Here is a 22626-nt window from a genome sequence, read left to right on the forward strand (position 1 = left end):
AGTAATACAATAAACTAAACCTTGTTATAGCCTTGTGTATAGTGTTTTATGTGATAATACAACTCTGAACTACAGGTCATTGTAAGTCACTACAAGTTGTATTCCTTTATTTTTACATTATTGACAAAAATGAGACCTAAAATTACCAGAACCTTATGTGTATTTTACTGGGTAAATCTTATCAAGGACAAAACAAAGTCTAATATGAATCCTACTTGAGCTTGCTACACTATCTACAGTCGAGACTGTCTTATGTGACTTTCCAAGAGACCATTACAAAAAAGTCACATAAGACAGGGAGACACTTAAGACAGTCCAATCACAACATCACTGTTAGAAAATCTGTCTTTTAATGTTTTTAAATACATTCTCGTTCATAATTTGAGACAGATCCCTTCAGAACTTTCTGAGAAATAACAGTAACAAACATCAACTACCAAAATCCAAGATGTCTGCCTTGTGGCCATATTGCTTTTCCCAAATCAGTCTGCAAATCAGCATGACACACACACTTAGGGTCACTAGCAAATAGCATCCATTTCAGTACAATTTGATAATAACAGTAACAAACATCAACCCAGCAAAACCACCAGATGGTCTTGGCCTGGTGGCCCATATTGCCCTTTTTTCCCAAATCATCTGAAATCAGCATGACACTCATAGGGTCCTAGGAAAACCTACATATAAAATTTGAAACAGATCCCTTCTGTGCTTTCTGAAAAATAGCGGTAACAAACATCAACTGCCAAAATCCAAGATGGCTGCCTTGCGGCCATATTTTTTTCCCTGGTCAGTCTGAAAATCTGCACGACACTCCTAGGTCCTTAGGGAACTCTGCATATGAAATTTGAAAAATATCTGTGCAATACTTCTCAAGAAAAAGTGGTAACAAGCATCGTTTACAGACGGAACATGGACAAAAGGCAATTTGAATAGACCATCTGATGATGGTGGGCTAAAAAACTGAAAAATGATTTTTTTTTTTTTTTTCAATAAAAAACAAGAGGCCCAGAGGGCCTGTATCGCTCACCTGTTTTTTTGTTAGTAATTATCACAAGACTCTGACAATTAGAAAAATAAGCAAAATTGACTCCCAAAGTTTAATTTTGAATCACAACCATACAATGATGCTATTGATACCATACAAATATGCTATCCAATACATGTACATAGGTTCAGAGACAAAGTAATTTATATGAAAGTAGTAGCCTAATTGACCTTTTTGACCTCGCATCTATTGCCGTCTAAGGCCCGGGGGTCAGCCCTATCATTTGTACAATTTCAAATCCCAACCCTATAAGGATGCTACCATTGCATTATAAGTGCTCTTCCATTCTTAGTTGCAGAGAAGAAGTCGTTTATATGGAAATAGCTAAATTAACCCCTTTTGACCCCACCCTTCAGGCCCCGGGGGGTCAGCCCATCATTTGCAAAATTTTGAATCCCACCCTATAAGGATGTAACCATTGCATTATGAGCGTAATCCCATGTTAAGTTGCAGAGAAAAAGTCATTTATATGGAAATTGACACTTTTGACCCCGCCCCTCAGGCCCCCGGGGGGTCAGCCCCATCATTTGCACAATTTTGAATCCCCACCCTATAAGGATGCTTCCATTGCATTATGGGTGCTATACCATGCTTAGTTGCAGAGAAGAAGTCATTTATATGGAAATAGCCAAATTGACCCCTTTTGACCCCCCCCCTCAGGCCCCCGGGGGACCTATCATTTGCACAATTTTGAATCCCCACACTATAAAGGATGCTTACCATTGTATTATGGGTGCTATACATGCTTAGTTTCAGAGAAAAAGTCGTTTATATGGAAATAGCCAAATTGGCCCCTTTTGACCCCGCCCCTCAGGCCCCCGGGGTCAGCCATTTGGACCACCAGCCCCATCATTTTGCACAATTTTGTCTTTTAGGAAAAGCAAATGACCCCCCTCACCCGGGGGTCCCACCAAATTTGAATATAAGGATGCTACCATTGCTTTATGGGTGCTACCATGCTTGTTTCAGAGAAGAAGTCGTTATATGGGCCAAATTGCCCTCAGGCCCCTCGGGGTCAGCCCCATCATTTGTACAATTTTGAATCCCACCCTATAACGATACTACCATTGCATTATGAGTGCTATCTCTTGCTTAGTTTCAGAGAAGAAGTCGTTTATATGGAAATAGCCAAATTGACCCCATTTGACCCCGCCCCTCAGGCCCCGGGGGGTCAGCCCCATCATTTGTACAATTTTGAATCCCCACCCTATAAGGATGCTACCATTGCATTATGGGTGCTATCCCATGCTTGGTTTCAGAGAAGAAGTTGTTTATATGGAAATAGCCAAATTGACCCCTTTTGGCCCCGCCCCTCAGGCCCCCGGGGGGTCAGCCCCATCATTTGTACAATTTTCAGTTAGTAGCCCATAAGGATGCTACCAGTCAAATTTTGTTGAAATCCCGACCAGTGGTTATGGAGAAGAAGTCGATTGTTGACGGACGGACCGGACCCTGGCGCCAGACGCCGGACGCCGGACGCTGCGGTATCCCATAAGCTCACCTCGGTCCTTCGGACCAGGTGAGCTAATAAATACAAGCAGACGTACATTGGTGTTTGGCTTTACTTATTAAACTGTGTTAAAGAGAAGAAAATTCTGGAAGGGTTGTAATTTTGTGTTCAACATTCTAATTTTTTTGCACTTAATGAATACCATGTTTTTATATTTGTGGTGCCAATGTTACCATTAATGATCAATGAACATTCCTTGGTATACAGTAGTATATAACCAGCCATGCCAGTGTAACTTCGAGATTGTTATATACAGAGATAAGAATGTAAACACCAAAACTTCCAAGTTTATGGACATTAATATTTTGTTTTTGTATATTAGAGTTATCTCCCTTGTTGGTAGGTATATATTGTGATGTCATCAATATACAAGCAAAACTTGCATTATATAATTATTTTATTTTAAAAAGTATGATGTTACGCTTGCAATCACAACGCTGCTGTCAATATCAACCTGCAGGGGCAGATAACTCTGATAAGCAAATGCAGAATGTCATTCATTAATTAAGTAAAACAAGCTCTTGATGTACATTTAACAATTTATTAACAAGTGTAAACACTAAGAAAAGTTCCAACATGGCCTCCATCAGTAAGGTATCATTCCTTGAAGAATCTGAAGAAGAGGTGACCCATCTTGTCTATGTTACTATGGAGAATCGCTCTTACAACATCTGTATGGCGAGTTTCACACACTGAAAAGACAGAAAACCAATGATGAACAGCCAAAGGTCTCAAGATAACATAAATAGTTCATGTATATAAAAGGACATTATGACTTCTGTCTCTGAGTGTTCTATACTGTGTAGTGTCACAGCTGAAATCTCAAATGTTCAGAATGGCCAAGAGTTTTAAGGTCCTGAGGAACTGACCATCTTGTAATCTTGCATACGATGATAAACGTTTTACTGGTATCTTAATTAAGACTTATAGAAGTATGCAAGGTGACCTAATGTAGGATACTATCACAGTGCCATTATACCACTCTGACCCTGAATACTAACCCCGTCGCTTTGCTTCCTCTGGATCCTCTGTTGGAGGGTTTTCCTGAAACAGATATTTGTGTCTTTTTTACATCATGAGTGTATCACAATCACACTTCACTTTTTGTTATTTGTTAACAGACATTCTATAATCTATTCTGAAGGACATTTTGAATGTTCAAAAACACTGAATATGTTTACCTTCATGTATTTCCAAACTGCTAGTAGTAATAAATAGGCCTCGTATGATGAAACAAGGGCAAACAACTCTGACACATACTTCAGAGGATACGGCAGTAGTGAACTCTACAAAGACACACAAAAAACCTAGTGTTTGCGTAAACAAAGCATTAGTAATACATAGGTTTTCAGTTAGTGAAAATGATGTTGATAAAGTTTTTGAAAAACCCTAAAAATGTTTATAAAACACAAATGCCCCTGCTGCCTCCATATGTACAGTAATATGGACAGGATGGTGAATGTTACAGGATGGACAAGGGTGGGGTTGAAATATCATAGATCTATCCTGTTTTCCTCAAAGTATACATTCATAAAATCTTTCATCAGTCAATTTAATAAAATTTCAATATGATTTTAATAACTAATTGTTCTTATCAGAATATAGATACAAACTTAATTTTACCAAGCTAAGTAAACAATGTTCCAATTTTATCTCAAAACTCTTTCATCAGAATATACATACAAACTAATTTTACCAAGCAATACAGTACAATGTTCCGGTTATAAATCCACACAAATTAAAAGCTATTTTACCCGCGACAGGCAGTGTATCAGACGACAAGCACATTCGTTCTGCTTTGGTGTGTCACAGGCCCGCAGAAGACGAGAACACTCAAAGTGGTTCATTAGAGCTGCCATCAGAGATTTAAGTACTGGAGAGCACCGACACATTGCAAGGGAGTCTGTAACACACAATGTATATGTAACTTTGTAAAATAACAAATTTTTGAAGATTCCTTATATACAGCATTCAAATTAACGCCTGTGCAACTGCAACCAGCAATTTTATAGCTGGCCCTTTGATCGGAAACTTTTTGGTCCAGATAGAGGATATTATACAAAACAAAAAATCCCAGTAGAATTGTAGAATGGTTGAAGATCAAACTGTACAAAACAAATTGTCATAGCTTTCTGGTTTTCAGTCATGATACTTACTTCCAGAGTATAACTCAATTACATCCCATAGTACAGGATTTTCTTCAAACACTTTCCAAACATAAAGATCTCTGAAAGCATCAAAATATCAGGATAAAATATATAAAGACAGTAAAATATATTGTACTGATAAATCAGAACAAGAACCAAAATTTATGAAAGCCCTTTTTCCTTCCCCCAAGGATGTATCTGACCAAATATGGTTTTAAGAAATCCTTTTACAACTTTTTGACAAGTAGTGTTTTGAAGGGAATTAAAACTTAGGGAGTCTTCTTTATTTCAATGGGACATGAAAATTCATTGGAATACAAACCAAATTGAGGTTATTGGTTCAGTGTTAGAGTTTATAGATACCGTTCTACAGTAAAGCGCAAAGAGTCCTCTTCTGGCCAGAATCGGATGTTGTTATACAGTACATCTGGAGTGGTCAGTTCTGTTATTAGACTGCCAATCATACGACAAAGGTCATCACTCAAGGTCAGAGGGCGGACCTTATCACGGAATGGATGTGATTGGACGGTATCAGTTTCCATGGTAACATCAACATTGTTATCAGAGTTGTGTCTTGAGCAGGTATGTAGTATATCCAGTAGGCATCTTTTGTTACGTTTTACATGTACCTGTCAAATATACAAGCATAGTGTAAACATAGTGTGTATCCTACTGCCTGAATATGGACATAGCGTACAAGTGTACATTTAGTGTACATTCTACCATCTGAATATGGACATATAGTACATTCTATGCCTGAATATGGAAATAGCGTACATCCCACTGCCTGAATATGGACATAGCGTACATCCTACTGCCTGAATATGGACATAGCGTACATCCTACTGCCTGAATATGATCAGTGTATGGTGTACATTTAGTGTACATTCTACTGCCTGAATATGGACATATAGTACATCCTACTGCCTGAAAATGGACATATAGTACATCCTACTGCCTGAAAATGGACATAGCATACATCGCACTGCCTGAATATGGACATAGCCTACATCCTACTGCCTGAATATGGACATAGCCTACATCCTACTGCCTGAATATGGACATAGCGTACATCCTACTGCCTGAATATGGACATATAGTACATCCTACTCCCTGAATATGGACATATAGTACATCCTACTGCCTGAATATGGACATAGCGTGTATCCTACTGCCTGAATATGGACATATAGTACATCTTACTGCCTGAATATGATCAATGTATAGTGTATATTTAGTGTACATTCTACCACCTGAATAAGGGCTCATATCAGTATTTATAAATGTTACAATAATTATTGGAAATTACTGCAGTTTCAGCGAATGGTATTTTGGGAATGGTAGTTTTGCTAAATACTGTATTAAACAGAGACTAATTTGCAATCATGTGATATATGAAATCTTGCGTATATGTTATCTCACTAAACCATTATTTCTGAGGACGCCCTTGACCTCTGACTTAATTATATTAAACTCACCTGTGATAAACACGTCCCCGATGACCTTGACCTCAGTCCACTACCTATGACCCCAGCATGGAACACACTGGACTGTGAGCGAGGTAAGGTAAGTGTTGTACCATGTTTACTGTTCTCCACCAGAAGTGAGACCTTTGGGTTCTGATCCCTATGCTCATCGCCAGACGATGGCTTAGCACCAAACAATAAACTTGTGTCCTACAATATAACAAGAATCTCATTCAGGTTGATTATTCTCCCATATTAAATTCTTAGTTCAAAGAATTGGCAATCATTTTACTTTCTAATGATTAAAAGTAATCTTACCCTCTTGTTAACTAGAACTGTCGCTGACTTATACTCCCCTTAATAGAGGACATTGCAGACACCTTTTATATATAACTTACATAACTCCCCTTCACATCAGGGTTCTGTGTATCAAATTTTATCAAAATCTGTCCAGTAGTTTAGGAGGAGTTTGCCGGACAAAGTTGTGTCTACAGAGACAGATGGACAGAGTGATTCCAGTACCCACCCCCTTTACTTCTTTAGGTATAATGAATTAACCTCCTCCTATTTGTTATGAGGAACATACATTTAAATTACCACAGTAAAGGGTGAAGTCTAGTTAGCTCAATCCTGACTTTGAGAAATAACCTAAGAAAATATATCTTTATTGCCAAAAGATAATGTTGAGAAATGTTAGCACTGTACTAAAACAGCTGAATGACTTATATGTGCAAAACTTATAAGATTATATTATCCTATCGGTAATATGGTAACCTAAACCTGTTGGTAAGAATATAATTTCATCCTATTATAAGACAAGAGGCTCAGAGGGCCTGTATCGCTCACCTGGTTTTTTGTTAGTAATTATCACAAGACTCTGACAATTAGAAAAATAAGCAAAATTGACTCCCAAAGTTTAATTTTGAATCACAACCATACAATGATGCTATTGATACCATACAAATATGCTATCCAATACATAGGTTCAGAGACAAAGTAATTTATATGAAAGTAGTAGCCTAATTGACCTTTTTGACCTCGCATCTATTGCCGTCTAAGGCCCCGGGGGTCAGCCCTATCATTTGTACAATTTCAAATCCCAACCCTATAAGGATGCTACCATTGCATTATAAGTGCTCTTCCATTCTTAGTTGCAGAGAAGAAGTCGTTTATATGGAAATAGCTAAATTAACCCCTTTTGACCCCACCCTTCAGGCCCCCGGGGGGTCAGCCCCATCATTTGCAAAATTTTGAATCCAAACCCTATAAGGATGTAACCATTGCATTATGAGCGTAATCCCATGTTAAGTTGCAGAGAAAAAGTCATTTATATGGAAATTGACCACTTTTGACCCCGCCCCTCAGGCCCCCGGGGGTCAGCCCCGGGGTCAGCCCTATCATTTGCACAATTTTGAATCCCCACCCTATAAGGATGCTACCATTGCATTATGGGTGCTATACCATGCTTAGTTGCAGAGAAGAAGTCATTTATATGGAAATAGCCAAATTGACCCCTTTTGACCCCGCCCCTCAGGCCCCCGGGGGGGTCAGCCCTATCATTTGCACAATTTTGAATCCCCACCCTATAAGGATGCTACCATTGCATTATGGGTGCTATACCATGCTTAGTTTCAGAGAAGAAGTCGTTTATATGGAAATAGCCAAATTGGCCCCTTTTGCCCCGCCCCTCAGCCCCCGGGGGGTCAGCCCTATCATTTGCACAATTTTGAATCCCCACCCTATAAGGATGCTACCATTGCATTATGGGTGCTATACCATGCTTAGTTTCAGAGAAGAAGTTGTTTATATGGAAATAGCCAAATTGGCCCCTTTTGACCCCGCCCCTCAGGCCCCCCGGGAGGTCAGCCCCATCATTTGTACAATTTTGAATCCCCACCCTATAAGGATGCTACCATTGCATTATGGGTGCTATCCCATGCTTGGTTTCAGAGAAGAAGTCGTTATATGGAAATAGCCAAATTACCCCTTTTGACCCCCCCTCAGGCCCCCCGGGGGTCACCATCAAATATTTTGAATCCCCACCCTAACCAAATTATGGTGACCTGCTTAGTTTCAGAGAGAAGTCGATTTTGTGGAAATAGCCAAATTGACCCCATTTGACCCCGCCCCTCAGGCCCCCGGGGGGTCAGCCCCATCATTTGTACAATTTTGAATCCCCACCCTATAAGGATGCTACCATTGCATTATGGGTGCTATCCCATGCTTGGTTTCAGAGAAGAAGTCGTTTATATGGAAATAGCCAAATTGACCCCTTTTGGCCCCGCCCCTCAGGCCCCTGGGGGATCAGCCCCATCATTTGTACAATTTTCAGTTAGTAGCCCATAAGGATGCTACCAGTCAAATTTTGTTGAAATCCGACCAGTGGTTATGGAGAAGAAGTCGATTGTTGACGGACGCCGGACGGATGCCGGACGCCGGACGCCGGACGCTGCGGTATCCCATAAGCTCACCTCGGTCCTTCGAACCAGGTGAGCTAATAAATTACCCTGTTAGCAATTAACTAAAATTCCCCCCTACCCTTGAGATCATGGCAACCAAATATTACTCCATTTTGTTTCCACGCTAACTGTTATTAAAGCATGATGTGTCAAATAATTAATATTCATATATGTTACAATAATTGACAAAGTGAGAAAAAAACAGATACAAACCTATGCCTTATTGACCATTTTAGCAAACTTGGGTATAGTGACCAGCTGGTTACCGAGGCAACGAAAATGAGTTTACCTTCTGTAGGTAATCTTACCGTGTTAGTAATTCCCTCCAGAAGGAAGCGTAGTAGGATACACTGGATAAAGCTATGATGGCATAGCTGAAGAAGACACTGTTTACACACCTGTACTGACCGCTGTGCCTTGTGGGCATCTGTATACAACATTTTATATCAGAAACCTTAAGCAGCAAAGTGATATAATCATGAATTATAATGTATTCAGCTAAAACACACATGAATATTAAGTTATTGTCACTTTTGTTCCATCGGCTTACCATGAATATTTCTATATGTAATTATACCAAAGCTCCAAACAAAAATGCATACAATATTTCATGTTACACAGTACCAGTTATTTGACATATAGACTAACCTGTCAATTCCAGTGATTTAAAGAACACAATAACAAGGGCAGAGGACATTCGAATGGCTGACACACTAGACATTGGTCTGGTCAGGCCCACAATCTCCAGAATCTGGAGCGTTTTCATGGTAACAGTGAGGTCAGTGTGAGACAAAAGTGGTATTAGTGATTCCCAATTTTCTCGCATGTAAAACAGCAGTGTTGATCTGTAATAACAACAAAAGGCTTCAGTGGCCTACAACTATAGAGATTTATATGTTAAAACTCATATGACAACTAGTTGACAACAAACATAAAAAAAAATTTTTAGGCCCTAAGGCCTTAATGCTACTTCTGGAAAAATCAAAATTGAAAAGCTTCCATTTTCCTTAACATTAGAACAGTTCGATCCCACAGGAACTGCATGAATTCCCTCAAGGTATACTATATGTTCTCCTTGATCATAACCCAAAGACAAAAATAGAACAAGTAGTAATTCTACAGAGATTCTATTGGACAAATACTGTGATATATATAGCATAACCGACAGACATGAGGATGAAAAAGATACTTGACAAGAAAGGAATATAAATACATATCACCTTGGCCAGTGTCAGTTATATGGTACTGTTAACCATGCCTACACCTTCTAACAAGAGAAGACAACCTACCGTATAACTTTGTTTTCTCTGGCCTTATTCTCCTGTTGTAGCAGCGTTAGGACATTTTTAAGGAGGCGTTGAGGACAGTACACAATAGGAGGCTGAAGGTAGGCCATCAGTTTACATGTGGTACGGCCCAGGATATCCCCAAGTCGAACTTCCTTCACCAGCTGTAGCTCCAGGAACCGCTTCAACTGTACAATTAACAATGGTTAATTAGGGCTGACACCATGTGGTGAATAGACCTATTGTTTTTGTTCTGTTTTTTATTATTATTATTACATTTAACCGATACTTACATTATATATATCATTGGCTTCTTAGGTAAAACCTGTGTTTTTGTTAAATATCACATACAGTGTATATAACAATAATGATAATAAAAAAGCTAACCGAATTTTATAACATATATGTATTATTCATTTTTCACAAAAGTAATACGGGCAGGCACTTGGAACGTCATGATATTCACGTGCATATCAAAAGGTCTCCAATACCTTTAAATGACATACGTATCATTTTACTAGTAAATGTTTCTGTCATAATTTACGTGCCCCTGTGTTTTGGCTGAACCTGTGTTTTTGTTGCATTTTACGGTCTCGGAATAGCACTTGAGACTGCTTGCTTTACACATGTTCATAGAAGTTTAACTGTCGAAAACAGATATATCTAGATTTAATACCATGAAAAGTTACATAATATAAGACCACAATCGATAGCATCGTGGGTAGCGATAGGCTAAGGACCTCTCCTTGCAGGCGGGGTATGGGATTTGCAAATTAAATGATTATTCTAATTACTGGTTTATGTAAATAATTAATGTACTTGCAATATTTCCAACGTTGGACATTTTTATTTTGCTATAATTAATATGAGGTGAGATGAGGAGGTTTTGCCGAGTCGTCTCGGATTTCCCTGTCGACACCAAAATAAAACTTGTATTGTAAGATAGTGACCGTGTATACTGTTTATCCTGCAACTTTTTCATTATACTTACAGAAGATGGTATTCAAAACGAAAGCAAATTGCCTGTTATTTACGCGATTTCGCTCAAAGCAAAACGCCACTTTGATGATCAAGAAAAGATGCATTTACTAAATCGAATGAGTGTGTACTCCTTTTTACCACCGTGGGAAATATGTAAGCGACGTCATTCCGGTGATTGTGACGTCACTGTTTGGCGGGACTGTCTGTCGTTTCATTCACTATAAGTGACGTCACTGGAATGTTTGGGATCAAGTCATCAAATTTAGTAACTGAATCAAACGAAAGAAATTAAACATTTTTTTACTGACATCGTAATATTTTCCTATTGCAACTATTATTTTCTTATTATATGGTATCGAGTTCTGTGCCCGACTTATGTCGGCATAAGAGCTGAAATGCATTGTACAATTTCTTGATATTGCTCCGTTTTTTTTTGTTGACTTTAAATTCGTAAATGAACTTAACCTACGAAGGGCGTCAAAACGCTTGTGTTCAATGGTAATAAACACTGTAGTGATAAAGACCTTCCAAGTATGGCAACAGTGAATATTTGTATCAGGGAAATAGGGACACAAAAAGTCGATTTTCTCCAAAAGTAAGTAAATTACACTACATTAATTTTGCTGGAACACTTCAAAAATCGATCTGATTTCAGAACAATTGAAATTATGAAGATACCTCTTACAGTATTTTTATTATTATTATTATATATAATGTAAGTTAATTATTATTCTACACTTTTTTTGTGTCCAAAAGATCTTCAAAATGGTAAGAGGTATGCCAATGGCCTTATTGTTATATTGTATGGCATGAATTGAAGGGGTGACTGCAACACTTTTAAGTAGGTCAAAAATCCAAGATGGCCACCATGACGTCATACCTAAAAAGTTTAAAACAGCCATAACTCAAAAACCGTTTAAGATACAGCAAATATTTTTGATGTTTTATGTAGATCGTATAAAAGACTAACTTTTATTCAATTACAGCAATTAGGTTAAAGGTCAAACAAAAAAGTTCGCTATGGGGTCAATTTTCACGAATTTTTATTTTTTTGATTTTGTGAAATTTCTTTTTACATATCGATGCAGAATGTCATTCTGATGAATTTGGTGTCTTTTATTTTTCGGTAGCACTTCCGGTTAATGCTGTATGCCATTTTGAAAAACAATCCTTTGATCTTTGCTAAATTCCCGCCAAAATGTTTAACATTATATATTGTCGAACTGAATGACTAAATATAGTCTGCAATTGCTATAGAAAAGATCCCTCTAATGTTCTCTAACGTTCGATATGATTTTCATCTTCATCAAAAAAACAAAATGGCCGCTATGACGTTATATCTTAAAATTTAAAAATGCTTATAACTCACTAACAGTTCTTTTCACAGATTTCATCCAGTAATATTTTTTGCAGATGATCTAAAGCGTAAACTTTTTCTCTCTACATGTTATTACAAAAAATGGCAACTTCCGGTTTTCGGTAAGAGTCAAATGTTAAAGGTCCTGTTTTTAACAATAAACTTGAAAACTTTTCTCCTGAAGTTCTGTAAGGTCTAGGATCCTCATATTTCATATATAAGATGTCCAGGGGATGGGCTATAAAGTCAGACACTAGGAATGACCTTGACACATATTCAAGTTCACAGGGGTCAAATACACATATCATAAATAAATTGTTTAAATTGTCATAACTAACTTATCATTGGTTTTACAGCTTTCATGCAATTATGTTATTTGAAGATAATCTACAGGGCAATGTTTTTCTAATAATAACTTGTTATAACAAGAGATCCCAGAGGGATCTTGGCGCCCACCATTGAGTGAACTTTATTGGATCTTTGTAAGACTAATCTTTTCTCTGCTTTTCCTTCTTTCCCTGCTTCCTCCACCTGTCGGCCATGTTGTTTTCCGATTGGTCCCAAAATGCAATATGCATAACTAGGGACCAAGGGGAACCTACACGTGAAATTTCAGAAATATCCCTTTAGTGCTTTCTGAGAAATAGCGATAAGAAACGTCAAATGACAAAATCCAAGATGACGTTAAGGTGCATTCGATCTCGTTATCATTTGCTCGAACGAATTTGGAAATATGAATTGGATCTTCACTAAAACACTTTTATTCAGGGCTGAAAGTCAAGGTCATTTATTGGTTACAACTTCAAAACCCATGCATTACCTAGTTCTTAACTTACCTGGCAATGACGGTATTGTAAACTAAATATAGTGAAAATTAAGCCTGCCAAATTGTCTATGACAATTTCTAGTTGTTTTTGAATCTATTATGCTAATATGAAACCAGTATTATAATTAATATCTCTCAATATTCACATTCTATAGAAAAGATATCTTTAATGAAGCAAACAAGTTAAATGAAAATGAGCACAGCAGTTGTGAAACAGCTGGTTTATTGTCCATGGTTGAGTCACAGTCACAAGTCATGTGTCTGCATTCTGATCATTTGTACCTAGTGTTGTTACAATGAAGGTAAAATGAAGATCTATTCAACTGTCTAGGTGTTATCTAATAAGGTGTCAATGTTCTAAGGAACAAAAGCTCCTATGGAATTCCAAATCAACTTAATTCAAGTAGGAACATATGATCAAGGAGACAATAGATGAGTTATGTTAATGATGCTATCACTTTCATTCTCTCCATGTCATCATGGTGTATGTATGTCCTATGAATAAATATTTCTACCATATATTCAATCTAAGTTTCTACAGAATGCTTATTCACAAGTTTCTGAATCCTGTAATGCTTTCAAAGTTATCTAAAAAGTGTTCCTAAAAGAGGAGGAATAGGTAGGAATATGGCACCCACCATCAAACTACATTTAAAGTGAATAGACGGGCAAAGAAAACCAGTCTAAATGCGTTCATTGGCCTTCCAAAAGTTCTCACATATTAATACAATGGTCAAGTTCTGCTTAGTTTCCCAGTTCTGACCATTTAAGTAAAGAAAAGTTGAAAGCATTGAAAGCGAGGCTGCGTGGAAATGTAACCACACATAGTGAGCCGGGAGGACGTTTTAGAATTCCCATACTTTAAATTAATTTCTTCGTACGCAGACAGATTTTGACAAGAGATTTTATTTTTCTATTTCATAAGAAATAGTACTGGATACATTCACACCATTTTTACCGACTTTAGCCATCCTTGCCCGACTGTTCACTTTAACAGTCATGCATTGTCTCCATTATACTGCTGGACTTATATAATTACCTGGTTCCATTCTTTGGACTCTGTGATGATATATGCCAGGATTTCAGCTGTGCAATCCTCTCCGTTATACAAACCAATGAAAGATAATAGCTTCACCAGACATTCTGCCCTACAACAGAGAAATCATTGGAATCAAACTCTGAAAGACATCAATGAAAGTCCAATATCAACCCTGGTAAATATGATTTTAAAGGTTTGTAGGTTCATGATTTAATATCGAATTTTTCAATACCTTTTTCATCTGTACTTAACATATTCATCTAAATTATTTAAAATCAATGCCAAACTAATGTACATGTAAAAAATATGACCAGGATCCAATGGAACATTTTAAGAGTAACTTCATAATTCCTTTTTTCTCAAATGATTGAGACTGTTGAGTAAAATGAAGGACCTACCTGAGTCCCTGAGTGTCCAGTACCATGAAGGACCTACCTGTGTCCCTGTCAATTGAGTAACATGACTGATCTACCTGTGTCCCTGACTGTTAAGTAACATGAACAACCTACCTGTGTCCCTGACTGTTAAGTAATATGAAGGACCTACCTATGTCCCTGACTGTTAAGTAATATGAAGGACCTACCTGTGTTCCTGACTGTTAAGTAATATGAAGGACCTACCTGTGTCCCTGTCTGTTGAGTAACATGAATGACCTACCTGTGTCCCTGTCTGTTAAGTAACATGAACAACCTACCTGTGTCCCTGACTGTTAAGTAACATGAAGAACCTACCTGTGTCCCTGACTGTTAAATAATATGAAGTACCTACCTGTGTTCCTGACTGTTAAGTAACACGAAGGACCTATCTGTTTCCCTGTCTGTTGAGTAACATGAATGACCTACCTGTGTTTCTGTCTGTTGAGTAACATGAACAACCTACCTGTGTCCCTGTCTGTTAAGTAACATGAATGACCTACCTGTGTCCCTGACTGTTGAGTAACATGAATGACCTACCTGTGTCCCTGACTGTTAAGTAACATGAATGACCTACCTGTGTCCCTGTCTGTTAAGTAACATGAATGACCTACCTGTGTCCCTGTCTGTTGAGTAACATGAACAACCTACCTGTGTCCCTTACTGTTAAGTAATATGAAGGACCTACCTGTGTCCCTGACTGTTGAGTAACATGTCTGTGATATTGATAGCCTGTGGAGTAAGAGAAGCTAACAAAGGGACGTCACTCTTGCCATCTCTCTGGCGATGAAACACCGCTCTCTGTAGTTCAGTCACTAAGCGATTCTGGAAAAAATAACATAAGAGTGACCACTGAGAGTTGCTATTGACTTACATCTATATAAAGAACAAATCAAAGAATTGTTTTATAAATTGATCACCACCAATATTGTCATATGAAACACAGTAAAACATGTATTGGGGCCACTTTTCTATACACTTAAAAGGACCACTTTTCTAAATGGCCAGTTTCATTTTGATAAAGGCAAATTTGAGGACAGTTTTTTGAAGGAGTCAAAGTCATGTGAGAAATTATTATATTTTGGCAAATTCATTCTGGTGACCTTAAGTTGGGGTTACGGTACTGTTCTTTATCACATCACGGACCAGTTCTTGTATCTGGTTCATCCCTTTGGACAGTGCTTAATACTGGGATTAAGTACAATATCAGGTCTCAGAAAACTCTTACTTATAAAAGAAGTTTATTTTTGAACCCCATCACCTTAAAGAAAGGTCAAGGTCAATCATTTCAACAATCTTGTATTCCTTCTTTAGCCTAAAATACTGTGTAAACACTTACCAACAGTACAGCACATGTCTGTCTCACTTCTGCATTGGGCATCTCTGTTCCTGGCTTCTCTGGGGACAAAATAGCATAAATGGTTAGGTTTAAAGAATCAATTAATATGAACAATCTAATAGGCGGTTATCCTGCTAACAAGATTTGTGGAAATAAGAAAGCAAGAGGCCCATGGGCCTTAGCGGTCACCTGAGTTCGGATACAGAATGAAACAAAGACACAAAAACACTATATATTGGCCCATCAGGCCCTTGAAACCAGTCAGTGATTTTATAACTGACTTTTCAATCTATGAAGAGTATTTGGTTCCATCAAATCTGTGAATTCAGAAGATTTTTTTTTTCTTATTTTAGTCATTTTGACCCCTTTTGGCCCCGCCCATCTACCCCTGGAGGTTGACCAGGACCAATATGGATATGATGATGCTATCACAGGGTAATAATTCTAATCAAGTTTGACCTATTGAAAATTAAGAAAATAATGCTCATAAATGTGTTTTCCCTATATAAACTTAAGTAAACTTGATCCCCCTCCCCAGGGGGGAACCTTAGACCCCAGGGTCATATAATTCAAAATATTTGTAAAGGACCTCAAGACCTTTCAATCTATGAAGAGTATTTGATTCTGCCATTTCTGGAATATCATAAGCAGATTTTTGAAGTTTTAGCCTATTTACCCCTTTTGGCCCCACCTCTCAGGCCCCTGGAGGTCAGTCGTGGAAAAATTGTTAATAGGATTAAATGGCCTTCTCATACTGATAATTCTGACAACATTTGACTTATTTCCTATTACAAATGACCAAATAATGCTCAAAAATGTCTTTTCCCTGTATAAACTATAGTAAACTTTATCCCCTCCCCAGGGGGGAACGTGAGACCCCAGGGTCATATAATTCACAATTTTTGTAAAGGACCTCAAGTCCTTTTAATATATGAAGAGTATTTGATTCTACCATTTCTGGAATTTCAGAAGAAGATTTTTGAAGTTTTAGCCTATTCGACCCCCTTTTGGCCCCACCTCTCAGGCCCCTGGGGGTCAGTCGTGGAAAAATTGTTAATAGGATTCAATGGCCTTCTCATACTGATAATTCTGACAACATTTGACTTATTTCCTATTACAAATGACCAAATAATGCTCAAAAATGTCTTTTCCCTATATAAACTATAGCAAACTTGACCCCCTCCCTAAGGGGGGAACGTGAGACCCCAGGGTCATATAATTCACAATTTTTGTAAAGGACCTCAAGACCTTTTAATTTATGAAGAGTATTTGATTCTACCATTTCTGGAATTTCAGAAGAAGATTTTTAGAAGTTTTAGCCTATTTGACCCCTTTTGGCCCCACCCCTCAGGCCCCTGGGGGTCAGTCGTTGAAAAATTGTTTAAAGGATTCAATGGCCTTCTCATACTGATCATTCTGACAACATTTGACTCATTTCCTAGTACAAATGACCAAATAATGCTCACAAATGTATTTTCCCTGTATAAACTATAGTAAACTTGACCCCTCCCTAGTGGGGGGGGGGGGGACATGAGACCCCAGGGTCATATAATTCACAATTTTTGTAAAGGACCTTAAGACCTTTCTATCTATGAAGTGTATTTGATTCCACCACATCTGTGAGTAGAGAAGAAGATTTTTGAAATTTTACTCAATTTTACCCCTTTTGGCCCCTCCCACAGCCCCCTGGGGGGTGGGGACCATATAATTCACAATTTTGATTGGCCTTATGCCTTAGACGGTTTGTGCAAAATTTCATTGAAATTGCTTCAACAGTTTTGGAGAAGAAGTCAAAAATGTAAATTGTTTACGGATATACGACGGACGACGCACGATGCACGACGGACGATGACAGACAAAAGATGATTAGAATTGATTCTACCATTTCTGGAATTTCAGAAGAAGATTTTTGAAGTTTTAGCCTATTTGACCCCTTTTAGCCCCACCCCTCAGGCTCCTGGGTGGCTGGGACCATATAATTCACAATTTTGGTTGACCTTTGGCTATGGAAGGTTTCTGCAAAATTTCAACAAATTTGGTTCAGTAGTTTTGGAGAAGAAGTCGAAAAAGTAAATTGTTTATCGCCATACGACGGACGACGCACGACTGACGACGGACGACGACGGACAAAAGGCGATTAGAATAGGTCACTTGAGACTTCGTCTCAGGTGACCTAAAAAAGAAGAAAAATAAGAATAAAAAAAAATAACAATAGGGATTTCCATCTGTAAATGGAAATCCCTAATAACCAAATTGACCCTTTTAGCCCGCCACTCCATCCCCCCTGGGGTCAGCCCCACAATTTGTATAATTTTGAATCCCCACCCCATAAGGATGTTACCAAAGCCATATGGGTGCTATCCAATGCTTAGTTTCAAAGAAGTAGTCGTTTATATATAAATAGCCAGATTGACCCTTTTGGCCCCGCCCCTCAGGCCCCTGTAGGGTCAGCCCCACTATGTGTACAATTTTGAATCCCAACCTCATAAGGATGCTACCATTGCAATATGAGTGCTATCAAATGCTTATATTACGAAAAAAGAGTTGTTTATATGGAAATAGCCAAATTGACACTTTTGGCACCGCCCCTCAGGCCTCCGAGGGGTCAGCCCAACCATTTGTACAATTTTCAGTTGGTGCCCCATAAGGATGCCACCAGTTAAATTTCGGTGAATTCTGACCAACGGTTATTAAGAAGAAGTTGATTGTTGACAGATGGACACTGCAGTATCGCTAAGCTCAACTTGGTACTTTGGAGCAGGTGAGCTAAAAATTACATAATCCTTAAGTAATCATTCTGACAGATTATGCCATGGTCAACTTACCTTGAGGATCAGCCATGTTAAGGAAGAACTGTAGCACCTGGTAGGAACCGACGTCGATCATGGTGATAAGATGAATAACAAGACTAAGGAAACTGTAAAAATAAACAACGTAGCCAATCATAACCCACAAAAATGTTAGGTTAGGAAAATTAGGGTACATAAAGGATATTCACCTCCCCATTGGGAGTAATGTATAAAAAATAGGGATCACACATGAAGTAATATGAAAAATATTCACACAAACTTATTCACCTTCCCATTGGGAGTAATTATGAAAAATAGGGATCACACAAACTTATTTACTTCTCATGGGATATGTATAAAAATAGGATCACAACTTATTCACCTTCCCATTGGAAGTAATTATGAAAAATAGGGATCACACAAACTTATTCACCTTCCCATTGGGAGTAATGTATAAAAAATAGGGATCACACAAACTTATTCACCTTCCCATTGGGAGTAATGTATAAAAAATAGGGATCACACAAACTTATTCACCTTCCCATTGGAAGTAATGTATGAAAAATAGGGATCACACAAACTTATTCACCTTCCCATTGGAAGTAATGTATGAAATAATAGGGAGCACAAACTTATTCACCTTCCCATTGGAAGTAATGTATGAAATAATAGGGCATACAAATTTATTCACTTCCCATTGGAGGTAATGTATGAAACAATAAGGATAACACAAACTAAACTTATTCAAACCTTCCCATTAAGGAGTAATTCCCCATGAATGTATGAAATAATAGGGATCACACAAACTTATTCACTTCCCCATTAGAATGTATGAAATAATAGCTATAGGGAGCATACAAACTTATTCACCTTCCCATTGGAAGTAATGTATGAAATAAATATGGAGGGATGAAACACACAAACTTATTCACCTTCCCATTGGAAGTAATGTATGAAAAATAGGGATCACACAAACTTATTCACCTTCCCATTGGAAGTAATGTATAAAAAATAGGGATCACACAAACTTATTCACCTTCCCATTGGAAGTAATTATGAAATAATTAGGAACATACAAACTTATTCACCTTCCCATTGGAAGTAATGTATGAAATAATAGGGAACATACAAACTTATTCACCTTCCCATTGGAAGTAATGTATGAAATAATAGGGAGCATACAAACTTATTCACCTTCCCATTGGAAGTAATGTATGAAATAATAGGAAGCATACAAATTTATTCACTTCCCCATTGGAGGTAATGTATGAAACAATAAGAATAACACAAACTTATTCACCTCCCCATTGGAATGTATGAAATAATAGGGAGCATACAAACTTATTCACCTTCCTATTGGAATGTATGAAATAATAGGGAGCATACAAACTTATTCACTTCCCCATTGGAATGTATGAAATAATAGGGATCACACAAACTTATTCACTCCCCATTAGAATGTATGAAATAATAGCTATAGGGAGCATACAAACTTATTCACCTTCCCATTGGAAGTAATGTATGAAATAATAGGTAGCATACAAATTTATTCACTTCCCCATTGGAGGTAATGTATGAAACAATAAGGATAACACAAACTTATTCACCTCCCCATTGGAATGTATGAAATAACAGGGAGCATACAAACTTATTCACCTTCCTATTGGAATGTATGAAATAATAAAGAGCATACAAACTTATTCACTTCCCCATTGGAATGTATGAAATAATAGGGATCACACAAACTTATTCACTTCCCCATTAGAATGTATGAAATAATAGCTATAGGGAGCATACAAACTTATTCACCTTCCCATTGGAAGTAATGTATGAAATAATAGGAAGCATACAAACTTATTCACCTTCCCATTGGAAGTAATGTATGAAATAATAGGAAGCATACAAACTTATTCACCTCCCCATTGGAAGTAATGTATGAAACAATAGGGATCACACAAACTTATTCACCTCCCCATTGGAATGTATGAAATAATAGGTAGCATACAAACTTATTCAACTCCCCATTGGAAATAATGTATGAAACAATAGGGATCACACAAACTTATTCACCTCCCCATTGGAATGTATGAAATAATAGGGAGCATATAAACTTATTCACCTCCCCATTGGAAGTAATGTATGAAACAATAGGGATCACACAAACTTGTTCACCTCCCCATTGGATTACAGAATGTATGAAATAATAAGGAGAATACAAATTTATTCACTTCCCCATTGGAAGTAATGTATGAAGTAATAGGGATCATACAAACTTATTCACCTCCCCATTGGAATGTATGAAATAATAGGGAGCATACAAACTTATTCACTTTCTCATTGGAAGTAATGTATGAAACAATAGGGATCACACAAACGTATTCACTTCCCCATTAGAATGTATGAAATAATAGCTATAGGAAGCATACAAACTTATTCACCTCCCCATTGGAAGTAATGTATGAAACAATAGGGATCACACAAACTAATTCATCGCACCATTGGAATGTATGAAATAATAGGGAACATACAAACTTATTCACTTCTCCATTGGAATGTATGAAATAATAGGGAGCATACAAACTTATTCACCTCCCCATTGGAGTAAAGTGTGAAATTTTAGGGAGTATACAAACTTTTTCATCTCCCCAATTTGTCGTACTGTATATGAATTTAATGTATACAAATGGATTATTTTCTCCCACTGATAGTAGTGTTTGAGATATAGGGACTAGACTAGCTTATTTTATAAAGTAGGTCAATGATCATAGAGTAGGTCACATTTACCAATTTTTGATAGATAGAAGGGCAAATACAAAGTTAAAGTCCCCTCCTTTAACGTACCTCAGATAATAATTGACATGTTTTAATCACAATCTTACAGATACCATCCAACATCTACCTTTCATATTCATGGAGATTGGATCCCTTCCAATTAGCAAACTGGCTGCTGAGTTTGTTAAGTACATTAGGAGTCACTGAAAATACAATATAAAGTGTTTAATCTTAGTACTAAATGTTCATGTCATAGTAGAGTTTCCTTATTATAATATCCATAGCTCATATTTTATAGTGTCAATATCATAATGCAAACTGTTCAGCATAAAAAGCATTGTAGGACAAGCCATTCATTTACAGAAGATATTGACTGTGTAAGTGTAGGTACAACTTCCTTATTGATAAGGTTATAAAATTGTATTTTCAGTTTGGTTCATTATTCATTGGCACTAATTGGGTGTCACATGGTATTACTCAAACTCTAAATTGGTCAATGTCAGTGCAGCAATATGTTATACACGTATAATGGTGGGCTATGTCAAAATTACAGTACAGTAACAAAGGGAAGGTGTCACACCTAATGTGTTACTGTCAACCCATTTACTTGAGTAAAGTTTACATATAATGCTTCATCAATATGTTGTCAGAAATATACACTTACATCCTTGAATGAGGTCGGTGGTCAGGATTTGGAGAAGCATGGGTGACATGGAGGCCAGCTGCAGAAGGAACGGAACAGTTGTCACCTTCAATGTGTCGCTCTGTGTGTGTATACTGTCCTGTATCAATAAAATCAAGATGTCAGTAGGCTCCATGACTCGGTCAGAGGATCTGTATGAGCCAGAGTTTCTGAGGAGATTGTATCACATAAGCCACCCCATTCTTTATCACATCAGATCTAAATCAGGTAAACAAACTCCAGTATTATAGTGACATGTTCCAGCTTACCACAAGTTGGTTTGATATCCATGTTCTTTACATCTATATATATTTACAGTAAGTCTATAAATCCTCCTATAAATCAATCAATGCATCTAAACTTGATTTAAACAAATCTCACTCTTAGTTATTGGAATTTAAGCTGACAACATCAGAAATTCAATGTATTTTTTATAGATTTCCTTGGGTGACATACCAGAACCAATTGGACAAATTAACTTGAGAACTTTTCTTACATAGAAGTTTTCTACC

At 37.5% G+C, this 22626-nt stretch overlaps 1 protein-coding gene across 1 annotated transcript in view; it reads right to left on the reverse strand.

Annotated features, from left to right (window-relative positions):
- Positions 1-3085: 3085 nt before the first annotated feature.
- The window catches only part of LOC138320906 (integrator complex subunit 5-like), a 33934-nt gene continuing 14393 nt past the window's right edge, over positions 3086-22626 (reverse strand). Inside the window, exons 7-22 of the mRNA XM_069264209.1 lie at positions 22097-22214; positions 21560-21635; positions 18697-18788; positions 15872-15930; positions 15221-15357; positions 14120-14228; positions 9920-10104; positions 9279-9475; positions 8939-9057; positions 6184-6381; positions 5069-5334; positions 4715-4785; positions 4313-4461; positions 3740-3844; positions 3560-3602; positions 3086-3250 (exon numbers count right to left, since the gene is read on the reverse strand). Coding sequence (XP_069120310.1) covers positions 3156-3250; positions 3560-3602; positions 3740-3844; positions 4313-4461; positions 4715-4785; positions 5069-5334; positions 6184-6381; positions 8939-9057; positions 9279-9475; positions 9920-10104; positions 14120-14228; positions 15221-15357; positions 15872-15930; positions 18697-18788; positions 21560-21635; positions 22097-22214 — 2019 coding nt within the window. The 3' untranslated portion in view covers positions 3086-3155. The remainder of the gene's footprint in view (positions 3251-3559; positions 3603-3739; positions 3845-4312; positions 4462-4714; positions 4786-5068; positions 5335-6183; positions 6382-8938; positions 9058-9278; positions 9476-9919; positions 10105-14119; positions 14229-15220; positions 15358-15871; positions 15931-18696; positions 18789-21559; positions 21636-22096; positions 22215-22626) is intronic.

The sequence above is a fragment of the Argopecten irradians genome, chromosome 4 (genome assembly GCF_041381155.1).
Source record: "Argopecten irradians isolate NY chromosome 4, Ai_NY, whole genome shotgun sequence".
In the NCBI taxonomy this organism is placed as follows: Eukaryota; Metazoa; Mollusca; class Bivalvia; order Pectinida; family Pectinidae; genus Argopecten; species Argopecten irradians.